The sequence below is a fragment of the Protopterus annectens genome, chromosome 11.part0, assembly GCF_019279795.1.
Source record: "Protopterus annectens isolate FY-2018-M chromosome 11.part0, PAN1.0, whole genome shotgun sequence".
In the NCBI taxonomy this organism is placed as follows: Eukaryota; Metazoa; Chordata; order Ceratodontiformes; family Protopteridae; genus Protopterus; species Protopterus annectens.
The window spans coordinates 157799006-157811250 of record NC_056745.1 but is presented as its reverse complement, the minus strand read 5'-3'; the positions used below and the strand labels follow the sequence as shown (position 1 = coordinate 157811250).

The 12245-nt window shown below is 41.3% G+C and overlaps 1 protein-coding gene across 1 annotated transcript in view; it reads left to right on the top strand.

Annotated features, from left to right (window-relative positions):
• NDUFA9 (NADH:ubiquinone oxidoreductase subunit A9) overlaps window positions 1-12245 on the top strand; it is a gene marked incomplete in the record, with an annotated part of 561760 nt that overhangs the window by 178572 nt on the left and 370943 nt on the right. Inside the window, 1 exon segment of the mRNA XM_044087558.1 lies at window positions 10383-10474. Within this exon segment, the coding sequence (XP_043943493.1) occupies window positions 10383-10474 (92 nt within the window).

The window sequence follows — 12245 nt, the reverse complement described above, 5'->3', positions numbered from 1 at the left end:
TGTCCTATTCCTCCATCAAGATACATGCATCAGCTATTTCTGCAGAATACAGCTTCGAACCTCCTGTCTTCTCGCATCCTCTACTCAGGCAGTTTCTGAGAGGAATTAAAATGTAAAACCTCCTAGGAAACCACCATTACCAGCATGGGACTTGGACTTTGAGCTAGATTTGTAGACACTAACCCCTTTCGAACCAGCAGCAACAGCAGATCTTCAACACCTATCCTGGAAAACTGCTTTTCTGCTGGCAATTACCTCAGCAAGAAGGGTTTCTGAGCTACAGGCTTTAATGGCAGTACAACCCTTCCTAATCTTCCATCAAGATAGAGTGTCCATGAGAACAAATCCTACATTTATGCCTAAGGTGGTATCCAGAGTGTCTTTAAACCAGGCTATCCACCTACCTACCTTCTTCCCCAATCCACAGAACAGGGGGGAAAGACTGCTGCATACTTTGGATGTACATAGACAGTTGCGCTACTACCTGGACAGAACTAAGAGCAATAGTAAAACTGACCAGCTTCTGGTAGCATATGCAACAGGAAGGGAAGGAAAAGCAATTTCAAAACAGACAATCTCCAAGTGGATAGGAAATTGCATCAGATTCTGTTACTCCTACCATGGAAAGGAAACTCCACAGAACATAAGGCCTCATTCTACAAGGGCTACAGCCACTACCACAGCTTTCTTATGAGGAGTGGCTACCAAGGACATTATAGAGGCTGCTACTTGGACCTCCGTGCATACATTTGCCAAGCATTATAACTTACCTTTATACTCTAGATCCCGAGCAGGGTTTGCCACTGCTGTTTTGCAAGGGATCCTAACTACACCATAATTTCTTCTTCCTCCTCCCCTAGTTTGGCTATGGTATTCTACCCATTTGTAAGGACTGCAGATGCATCCTTGAAGGACATAGTACAGTTTTGTACCTACCATAAATGTAGATGTCCGAACAGGAATGCATCTGCAGTCAGGATTACCCACCCTCCTTCCCTCTGTGGTATTCCTAGGGTATTTGCCCATCTAATAGCTAGCTGGGGGGGATCTCTTATGGTGTATTTGTTTGTATATATGTACATACATGCTTATTTTTTGTGTTTGCCTTCTACCATTTGGAAACATTGGCATTTATCCAAAATTTAGCTATCCAAGAGGGCAACTGGCATCTGGGGCAAGTAACACTGAGGAAAATGGCATCGGCTGATGCCTTTATACCCGAAGAACTGCAGCTATGATGTCGGGTGAAGTGCGACACCAGCCGAGGCCAGACCCAGACTTTGGAATCCGGCCGACCGAAGGGCTGCCTGACGACAGGACAACCCATTTGTAAGGACTGCAGATGCATTCCTGTTCGGACATCTACATTTATGGTAGGTACAAAACTGTACTTTACACCTGCTCACAGTTAGGCCGCAGCTCTAGAGGTTTCAAAGCTGCTTCTCAAACGAGCCATCGAACAGGTCCCCCCCCGACCGGTCCGGATCAGGCGTCTACTCGAGGTTCTTTTTAGTGCCAAAAAAGACGGGGGACCTCAGGCCCATTCTAGACCTGTCAACTTTGAACCTGTCTGTAGCCAAACAGAAATTCCGGATGGTCACCCTACAGTCCATTCTACCTTATCTCCGAGAGTGCAACTGGATGTGCTCGTTAGACCTCCAGGATGCTTACTACCACATCAAGATCCACAGAAGCTCCAGGAGGTTTCTGCGCTTCCGGCTGGGAGCCAGTCACTTTCAGTTCAGAGCACTACCCTTCAGTCTCACCACAACCACCAGGATGTTCACCAAGGTAATGGCAGTTGTAGCGACTCACTTGTGGCTTCAGGGTATTCAGGTATTTCCTTACCTGGACAACAGACTCTTTGCTGCACCCAACAAGCATCTGCTTTGTCTGGCCCGAGACTACTTCATTCAGTTGGCAGATCTATTGGGGATTACAGTCAATGTTCAAAAATCCCAGTTGCAACCAGTACAAGTTTTAGACTTCATTGGGGCACGGCTAGACACCTTGCAGATGAAAGTATTCTTAACTCCAGACAGGATCTTACACCTCAAGTGCCACATAGCTCAAATAGCAAACTTCAAGTCTCCAAAGGCGAGCGAGGTTCTCCAGGCACTGGGCTCCATGGCTGCCTCCATATCGATTCGCCCTTGTGCGCACCTTCATATGTGGGTTCTTCAGTGGACTCTGGCTGTTCAATGGTCTTGGCTAGACCTGCCCATGGAATTTCCGGCCAGGATCAGTCACATCTGCAGGACGTCCCTTCTTTGGTGGTTAAATTCACCGGAGATTATAGAAGGACGCCCCTTCGCATCATCTCTAGTCCAAGCCACAGTGACCACGAACGCCTCCCAACTCGGGTGGGGGGGGGGCACTTGGGGGAGGACAGTCCAAGGCATGTGGTCCCAGTCAGAGACCAAGTTGCAATAAATGTTCTAGAAATGAGGGTAGTGCTTTAAGCGTTGGAAGCCTTCCACACTGTTCTTCCTCTCTGATTGATTGCAATTCAGTCAGGCAACATGTCGGTTGTCTGGTATATCAACAAGCAGGGGGGGAACCAGATCCTATCCCCTATGTCGTGAGGCCATGAGAGTGTGGGAGTGGGTGATCTCCACCGGTCGGTTTCTGATGGCAACGCACATCCCGGGGCGCTCCGGCATTTTAGCGGACAGATTGATTCGGGCTATTCTGATGCCGTACGAGTGATCTCCGAGATGGTCTGTAACGGAGGAGATATTCCTTGCATGGGGTCAGCCTTGCTGCGATCTCTGCGCATCTCCTTCAAATGTGAAGTGCAGCGAGTTCTTCACTCTGATTCCCTCACCAGGGGAAGCCCCCAGAGATGCTCTAGTCCATGCTTGGCCCCCCAGGCTTCTGAATGCTAACCCACCATTGCCACACATTCCGAAGTTTCTTCAGAAAGCTTGCCGACTGCGGTACAAAGTTATCGTCATTGTCCCGTTCTGGCCTAGTCAGGTTTGGTTCCCATTCCTTTGGTCTCTTCTCTTAGCTCCTCTGTGGGTTCTGGATCCCTGCCCGGATCTAATCTCCCATCCTTCAGGTGTCTGCCTGCCCGACCTGGGCAGCCTCAAGCTGACGGCTTGGTTGCTCCAGTTCCGTTGATTGCCAGGACTCCCGGTCTTTCATCCCTGGGAAAATCCATACTGGTGGCTTCTCTTAAAGATTCCACTAGGAAACTTTATCGCAGTAAATGAAAGCGTTTTTCCATTTGGGCCTCACAGAGAATCCTAGATCCCTTTACAGCCCCTGTTCCAGCGGTGTTAGATTTCTTGTCTGGCATTTTTCAGCAATGAGCTAGCTCCTCCACAGTGAAAGTACAATTGGCAGCCATTTCTAATTTTCATGTTTGTGAAGACAACATCACCTTAGCCTCTTCTAGGCTGTGTAAGGCCTTTCTTAAAGGCACTTTTCTGTTACCCTCCTGTCAAGGATTCAATGCCCCCTTGGGACCATACCTTTGTCCTACAGGCATTGGTGGCTCTTCCATTCAAACCTGCTGCATCGGTGGATTTAAAATTTTTATCCTGGAAGACCGCTTTCTTAGTCACTATTACATCTGCTAGGAGGGTTTCTGAGCTTCAAGCTCTATCTGCCTTGCTTCCTTATTTGGTCATCCATAAGAATAGGGTCCATCTCCATACTAATCCTTCCTTCTTACCTAAAGTGGCATCTGAAGCAAACATAAACCAGTCCATTAACCTGCCTGTTTTCTTTCCCAATTCCCAAAACAAGGGTGAATACAAACTTCATTTGTTAGATGTTCATAGACAACTTCGCTTCTATCTTCATAGAACAAAATCATTCCACAAGACTGACCAGTTGTTCATTGCTTTTTCCAAATCCTTTGTGGGAAAAGCTATTTCTAAGGTTTCTTTAGCCAGATGGATCACTCTTTGCATTTCGCATGTCTACAAAGCAAAAGGTTCATCTTCTCCTGGCATTGTTAAAGCTCACTCTGGGTCCATGGCGACTTCTGCTGCTTTTTGGTCTAGGGTTCCTTTGGACGGCATTTGTGCAGCAGCGACCTGGGCCAATTCACATACCTTCATTTCCCATTACAAATTAGACCTGATTTCTGGGATAGAGCATCCTTTGGCTCTGCGGTGCTCAGGAATATCCTTTGATAAAGGCCTCCCAGGATTGGAGTAGCTGGGGACTCTGTCCCACAGGTTGCAGATAAAATGAACTTAACTACTTCAGATAAAGAAGTTATGTACTCACCGTAACGTTCCATCTGAGTAGTTCTACTTCATTTTTCTGCAACCTTCCCTCCCTTCGTCCCCCGGACCTTGTCCTGTCTATGTACAGGTTTGGTTCATTGGGCTGAATTGCTTATGTATTTAGTTGCAGCAAACTTGATCTGAGGGAAGGTAGGAGATGGTAGTGCATTATGGGTAGGGGAGGAGCTCGGAGCTTGGAACAGATGCTAGAAAAAAAGTTGTCAGCTCGGATCCAATATGGATCCGAATACCCACAGGTTGCAGAAAAATTATGTATAACTACTCAGATGGAACGTTATGGTGAGTACATAACTTTTTTTTGTAACGTAGCTTTTCTGTTCAAAGCAAACTTGGTATGCCTTATTCACTTCACACGCGAGTATGCCCTCAGTGTTGGTTTGCACTGACAGTTCAGCCTGCCTGTTTTAGATACATTTACATACATCACTTTTTGGAGTAACTTTGGTATAAATCGTAATGATCATTTTAATGATTGCTTTGAGTAGTATGTATTTTTGTACCCCTCCTGGACTCTTCTTCCCATTCTGTCTCTAAATGTCTTGCTCCTTAGCTGATATTAACAGACATAGCTCTTTATTTTAAATGGAAACAAGGCTGCATTTGAAGAGTCTGAGTAACGAGTTTCTTAGGTGATGCAAACATTGGACTATATATATATATATATATATATATATATATAAGTATATATCCATATCTATATTCAATAGATATAAAAAAGTTTACACACCCCTGTTAAAACGCCAGGTTTTTGTGATATAAAAAAGAGACCACAATAAATAATTTCAAAACTTTTCCCACCTTTAATGTGACCTACAACCTGTACAATTCAATTGAAAAACAAACGGATCTGTGTGGGGAAAAAAAAAAAATTAAAGTACAATACACTGGTTGCATAAGTGTGCACATCCTTAAACTAATACTTTGTTGAAGCACCTTTTGATTTAAGTACAGCATCCAGCCTTCATGGGTAGGAGTCTATCAGCATGGCACATCTTGACTTGGCAATATTTGCCCAGTCTTCCTTGCAAAAGCCCTCCAAATCTTTCAGATTTTGAGGGCATCTCTTGTGCACAGCCCTCTTCAGGTCACCCCCACAGATTTTCTAATTTAATTTAGGTTTGGGCTCTGGCTGGGCAATTCCAAAACTTTAATTTTCTTCTGGTGAAGCCATTCTTTTGTTGATTTGGATGTATGCTTGGAGTCATTGTGTTGAAAGGTGAAATTCCTCTTCTATCTTTAGCTTTCTAGCAGACGCCAGAAGGTTTTAGGCCAAAATTGACTGGTATTTGGAACTGTTCATAATTCCCTCCACATTGACTAAAGCCCCAGTTCCAGCTGAAGCAAAGCAACCCCAAAGCATGATACTGTCACCACCATGCTTCACTGTAGGGATGGTGTTCATTTGGTGATGTTTTTGCGCCAAATGTACTTTTTGGATTGTGGCCAAAAAGTTCAGCCTTGGTTTCATCAGACCATTTTCCCCACATACTTTTGGGGGACTTGATGTATTGTTTTGCAAATTTTAGCCAGGCCTAGATGCTTTTGTGTGTAATAAAAGGCTTCCGTCTTGCAACCATACCCCCATAGTCCAGACATACGGAGCATAAGGGAGATTGCTGTCGCATGTAGTACACAACCAGTACGTGACAGAAATTCCTGCACCTCCTTCAGTGTTGCTGTAGGTCTCTTGGCAGCCTCCCAGACCAGTTTTTGTCCATCAATTATTGGAGGGACGTCCAGTTCTGTGCAATGTCACTGTTGTCCCATATTTTTGCCACTTTTTGATGACGGTCTTCACTGTGTTCCATGATATATCCAATGCTGTGGAACTTTTTTTGTACCCTTCTCCTGATTGCTACCTTTCAACAATGAGATCCCTTTGATGCTTTGTAAGTTCTCTGCACACCACAGGTTCATAGGTAGGTATTGGGCTATCTGCCCGAAGGCATATATTAGCCCAGCCACGTTGTGCTGTATTCACCACCCCTTTGGTTAGTTCCCTAGGCCCTTGATCTAGCAGCTAGTACCCTTGGCCCCTATCTAGTAGAGCTGTTGGTATGATCCCTGGTGTGAACTTTCTGTTTGTAGCATGCAACTGAGTAAATGTCAGGAAAACCCTACTAGGACAGTTGTACTTTATTTGAGGTTAATCAGAGTCTCTTTAATTGATGGCAGGTGTGTACCCAAGAAGACTGAATGTTGTAATTAAATTAAAAGGTGCTTCAACACAGTATTAGGGTGTGCACACAATTATTAGTTTAAGGATGTGCACATTTATGCAACCAGCGTATTGTATGTTTATTTTTTATATTTTTCCCCTAACCGATTTGTTTTTCAATTGAAAGTTATAGGTCACGTTAAAGGTGGGAAAAGTTTTGAAATGATTTGTTGAGGTCTCATTTTTTTTATATCACAAAAACCTGGCATTTTAAGTATTATTTTTGTTCCATATCTGTACACTTTTTATATCCACTGTGTGTGTGTGTGTATGTATATGTGTGTATATATCTATATATATATATATATATATATATATATATATATATATATATATATATATATATATATATATATATATATATATATATATATATATATATTTATATATATATATATATATATATATATATATATAAATATTGCTTTGCAGATAATCTCTGCTCATTCTTAAAATTACTGCAGAAATGGACACCTTGCTTGTTTGCCACTAGGCTGGGTGCTGGATTTTTTTGTTGTTTTTGTTCATTGTGGTTCTGTTCTACTACAAGCATTTTGGTGTGTGTTTTGAAAGTTGAACAGATTTAGCATAGCATACTATACTTCTCGGATAAATGAAGGGTGCATTTAAATTTTTTTTCCGTTCCTGGTTTTCTGGGAGTGTCTTACAAGAGCGAGTACGGTGAAAGGTGCTATGCTTTGTCTTGTATTCCTCTGTGTCCTTGTACTGAAATATTGTCATTCTTTGTGTCCTGTGTATTTTCAGTATTTTGTGATTCAGGATTTTGAGTTTTTAGGATTTTGGGTTCCGGATTATAAAGTTCAGGATTGTGATATTTCAGGATTCTTAAGTGAAACCTTAACTGTTTGTCTCTGTGTGATGTTTGAGTTCAAGTAAAAAAAATTTTGAGCTTTGGATCTAGCAGTGGGAGGTGTATAGCCAAAATGTTTCCTTTTAAGTAAATTTTTATCTTGAGCTGCAGTGTTTGTAACCCGACCGAGCATAATTATTGCTGTTTCCCGCATGGTGAGTATATACTTCATGTATAAAGATTTCTGAGTATCCCAGAGTAAATTAGATTGTGAAAAAAGGCTGATCAGTAATATTAACCTGAGGAATCTAGTGTTTCTGAAAGTTCAGAATTGAGCAGAAACCACCCTAGTTTTATTAGAAATGAAGATTCAGTCCCGGAACAGACCATTCATTTTGAGTCTTGAGTCCATTTACCATTAACTAACTTGCTTCTTTCTGAAGATTATTTCCCCCACTTGCCCAGTGATCAGCATGTCAGAAAAGAAAACCATACTTATTTGGGTTTTGATCTGAGGAACTGAGGAGGATGGTGGCAACTTTTTACTGATGAAGAGCAGAGTCCTTGTGGGAGGAAGAGCCGAATTCCCCATAGTTTGTTCGTGCAGCTATTGGCTTGATGTTTTGAGTGGGGGTCTGAGCAGTTTCTGAGGAAAGAAAAATAGTTTGAGTAACAGTCTGAGCTTGGGGTCGTAGTATTCTGCCCTTCCATGTTCACCGTTTGAGGGGACATTTTTCAGGAACTTGATATTACAACTAAAATGTTAGTCTTTTGTCTTTTTTTCCTCTGTGTCAGATAACTTTTTCACCACTTCAAATCCCTCATTCATGTTTGGATCAGCTGATTTTGTTGATTGTCTGGTTATTTTGCTTCTGTATTGACAGTGAAACTGATGCTCTGAGAATAATTTTCTGGATCTTCCAGACTTTGACTTTGCTGTTATAAATGGTTATGTATCGGTCACATTAGTTACTAGTCTGAACCCATAGCGGAAGAGTTCTCATTGGAATATAAGGAAAATTAAATCATTTTAAATCTGTTCAGATCTGCAGCAAGTGCGGTATTTAGGAGTCAGACTTGGCTTGAGCTCAGCATTATATGGAGATTGTGAATTGAACTACTAGGAACTTTTTTTCAGGGTTCTCCTTGCGGGAGAAAATACATTGCTATAAGAGTTGGGAGCTAAATGAAAGATGAAAGTCATATTTTTCCATTTGAGTTCCATACTTCTGTGAGGTATAGAGAAATATTTCAGGAGGCCATTTGAGCAGTAGTTTAATTCAGTGACCTGTCCAAAGCATCCACCATGCAACAACTGACCAGACAGCATCTGTGAGTAGGATATGGCTTGCAGAAAGATCTTTCAGGTTCCTTCTCTCTCTCTGGATAGAGAGAAGTTTATCTATTGATTTAGGTTTCTTCCTTATTGTTTAGTGGAGGAGGCACCCACACATTTCCAGTACAGGCTAGCTTGGGTAAGGAGCATGTTAGTGGTTGAACACAGAATAGCAACATTCATTAGTGGTGGTTTGAGGCAGAATAATAAAAGTAAATTGGCAAGTAGGCAGTTTAATTTTAATTAAGATTCTCAGCAAATTGTCATGAGGACCGTGTTAGTCCTTGCTGGGGAAGGGAACCTTCTGAAGTCTTATTGGAGGGGGGAGCATTGGAGAGTTCCTGTCGGAGTGCCAAATTTATTATTTTAAATTCCTTCTCGTATATCCAGGAAAAGAGATCAGTAGATACTCAGTGGACTTTCATTCCTAAGCCAGGAAATATTTGAAGTTTGTGAACTTCATATTGCTTCAGCATATGTCAGGAGTGTGACTATCCGTGCCTACATTGTACCCAGAATTGCTTTATTCTGTGATTCTTTTGCTTTGTTGGTAGAACATTTAAATATGTTTAGAGCTTATTTTTATAGTAGCCTGGTTACTGGAGTACTGGCGGAACTATCTGGGTATCTTCTACTTTGCTGCAGTTCTGCTAACATATTTTCATTGTATTCCTGTTAAGTACACAAGTCACAAGCTGTGATAGCTTTAATAGTTAATTTTTTTCACTCTTGTCCTCCATACCATATCTGCTGCTCTTGCTTCTTTATCAGTTGATGTTGGATGATACCTAGTAATCTTTGCTATTTTATTTTCACAAGTTTTTGCAGTTCATGTATTCAGTGTGTTCCATCTGCTACTGTATTGTAAAATGTTTCACAGTTACCAATGTATCGTTGTTTTCCCATTGTCTTTTTGTCTCTGTCCCTGTGAACCATTAAGTGACATCACTGCCCATTCACTGTCCATCACTGGGGTGAGAGCAGTCTATGGCATGAGGGGTGCTGCTGTTATGGTCCTGCCTCGGCACATGGTAGCCTACATGGGCACCTGTTTCTCGGCAGGATCATCCATTGCCCTCCTTTTCACCTTCATCTCCTCCCACTCACTCACTTCTTGAGAGCTGTCATCACTAGCTTGGAATTTCCAAGCCTGCATCCACCCCCACCCCCCCCCACCCCCAGTCTTACGGCCATTTGTTGCATGTAGATAGACCTATTGGAACCACTAATTCCCTTCCCTAGGATGAGCAAGCCAGCATACCCCCCCCTCATTCCACCTTCCACTGCCTGTATCTTCTAGCAGTTGAAAGACTGACCAATCTCTGAATGTGTGGGAGGGGCTGGCAGGCAGGGTTTAGATCCCTGTGAGACAGAGATGGGGACAAGTATATCAGTCTTGCTGCATTCTTAGAGATGATTTGCCATATACGTGAAAACCAGCCACTAGGCTTTTCTTTTCACCATTAAGTATTTTTATGGCGTTTCCTACAGTGTACATTTTAATTGTGATTTAGTGGAAGTTGATTCTTTGTTTAGCCATAGTACATTTGTTCCATATTTGTACATACTGTCAGCTACAGTGTTCGAGGCTTATGTTTTCATGTACATTCTTGTGGAATATGGTTTCACCTTTTTCTGCTTTCAATGATTATGATATATGTTTGTCTCTCTACCGCTCACTGTTTGCATACATGGATTCTTCTCTTGATTATTAACTGTTTCTAACTCTGAGATGTTTGTACTTTCTGCTAGGACTGGGATGCTCGTGATAAAGAATCCATCCAGCGAGCACTAGCCCATTCTAATGTCGTCATCAATCTTGTGGGAAGAGAATGGGAAACAAGGTAATGCAATGCTGGTATATAATACCAGATTTAGACATATTAATGATTTTTAGTTGCATGAAACCATTTCTGTTTTGTGATGCAGTGTATGTATACTTGTCAGTAGCTTTCCCTCTTTGGGTAGTATGTTACTGCACCCAGACTTTTTTAATCAAATTTCCACTTTAGCAAGTCATTTAACATCACATTGGGCGAGTAGGGTGTTTAAATGGGATACTTCTAATCCTTAATACTGAAGTAGAGAGTTTGTCTGCAACTATGTGTATATTTGAAAAAAAACACTGAACTTGATATGAGCAAGAGTTGTGGCTCATTCATTATTGTTTGAGTTGTCCAGATCATTCAGTATTTGCACTGGTTGTGCACCCAAAGAGCTGCTTATTTGTTTCCATTAATTGGGCATAGCGATTTTTTTTTTTTTTTAAATTTATTTGGCAGAAAGGGCCAAATGTACTATTCTAGACGGTTCTTGGGAAAACGATGTCTGTCTGATTTGTACTGCTGTTTGTTTCACTTGACTCCATACAGCATGTTCTGGTTCCCCAGAAGATTAGATTCACAAATTTCTTTGGCATGATAATTCTTGGTTTAGCTATTTTGATGTTTATGAAGTGGAAACTAGCCCTGCATTTTTCTTAAGAGTTGATGAGTAGCTGCTTATTGCACAACTTTCATTAAAGAAAAAAGTTCCTTAATAGTATTGGTTAAGCAGACTATGCCCCTAGGATGGTAAAAGTTGCAACCTAATTGACAAGGTAACATATTTGCAGTTTTTATTTAGTATAGTCTTTAATCACTTAAGGTTTGGCCTGTTGCATAGACAATATGGTGGTGTCAGTTTTTTTTTGGAACATTTGTTGACAACAAAAGTCCTAACTTGGGGTGGGGAAAGCCTCAATTATTCATCCTCTGTAACGGGGAATGAAAAAGCATTGCCTGATGGGATCCTTCGTTATTTAAAGTAATTAACCAGTGAGACAGCAATAATTTTTTGCAAGAGTGATGACAAAATATAATAGGTTCATGAGATGGTGGTGGTAACAACGACGACTTCACATCTAGAGTATTTATTGCATTGTGATGACTGGGTAAGTTGGGCTGGTCATTTGATCCTTTTCATCCACAACCCCGACCCCAAAAAAGGTTAAAAAAAAAAAATAGATGTGCATTATTCAGAATAAACAATCAAGACAAATCAAATTATCCAGATTATGGTTAGAGATTAAACAAGTGAAGTAAAGATGCATATAGCTTAAAACATCAAAATGTGCATGTTTACTACATTGATAAGTAATGGCATAATATAACAATGACATGCGAAATTCATTAGATGGAAGTAGTGGGGTAATTTGTCCAGAGAAATGGAAGCATGAATAGGTGCCTTTATTGAGTCAGGGTTTACCTTTAAAAGCCATCATCATAGTATTAAAAGATGATTCCATGTGCCTGCACCCAGCTTTAGTGTATGCTTTTTTCACCGTGATTGTTTTAAAGTGAGATCTTAATGCTTCCTGGTTATCTAGAAGGGAATATGTCTTGTTGTATGATGGGTAACTTTTTAGAGGTAGACATTTAACATAGTTTATTTTTGAATAGCATAGCACTGACAGCAAGTGTAACGCTGGTATCTACTAACAGCCAGTTGAAGTGTCTCAGAATATTGCAGTGGTGAATGTTGTCATCAGCGAGTATGACAAATCTATGTATTTTGTTGTTAGGCTTTTGTATCTTGTGTGTTGGAATTAGAGTGAAGAGTTGTTGTGGGAAGACC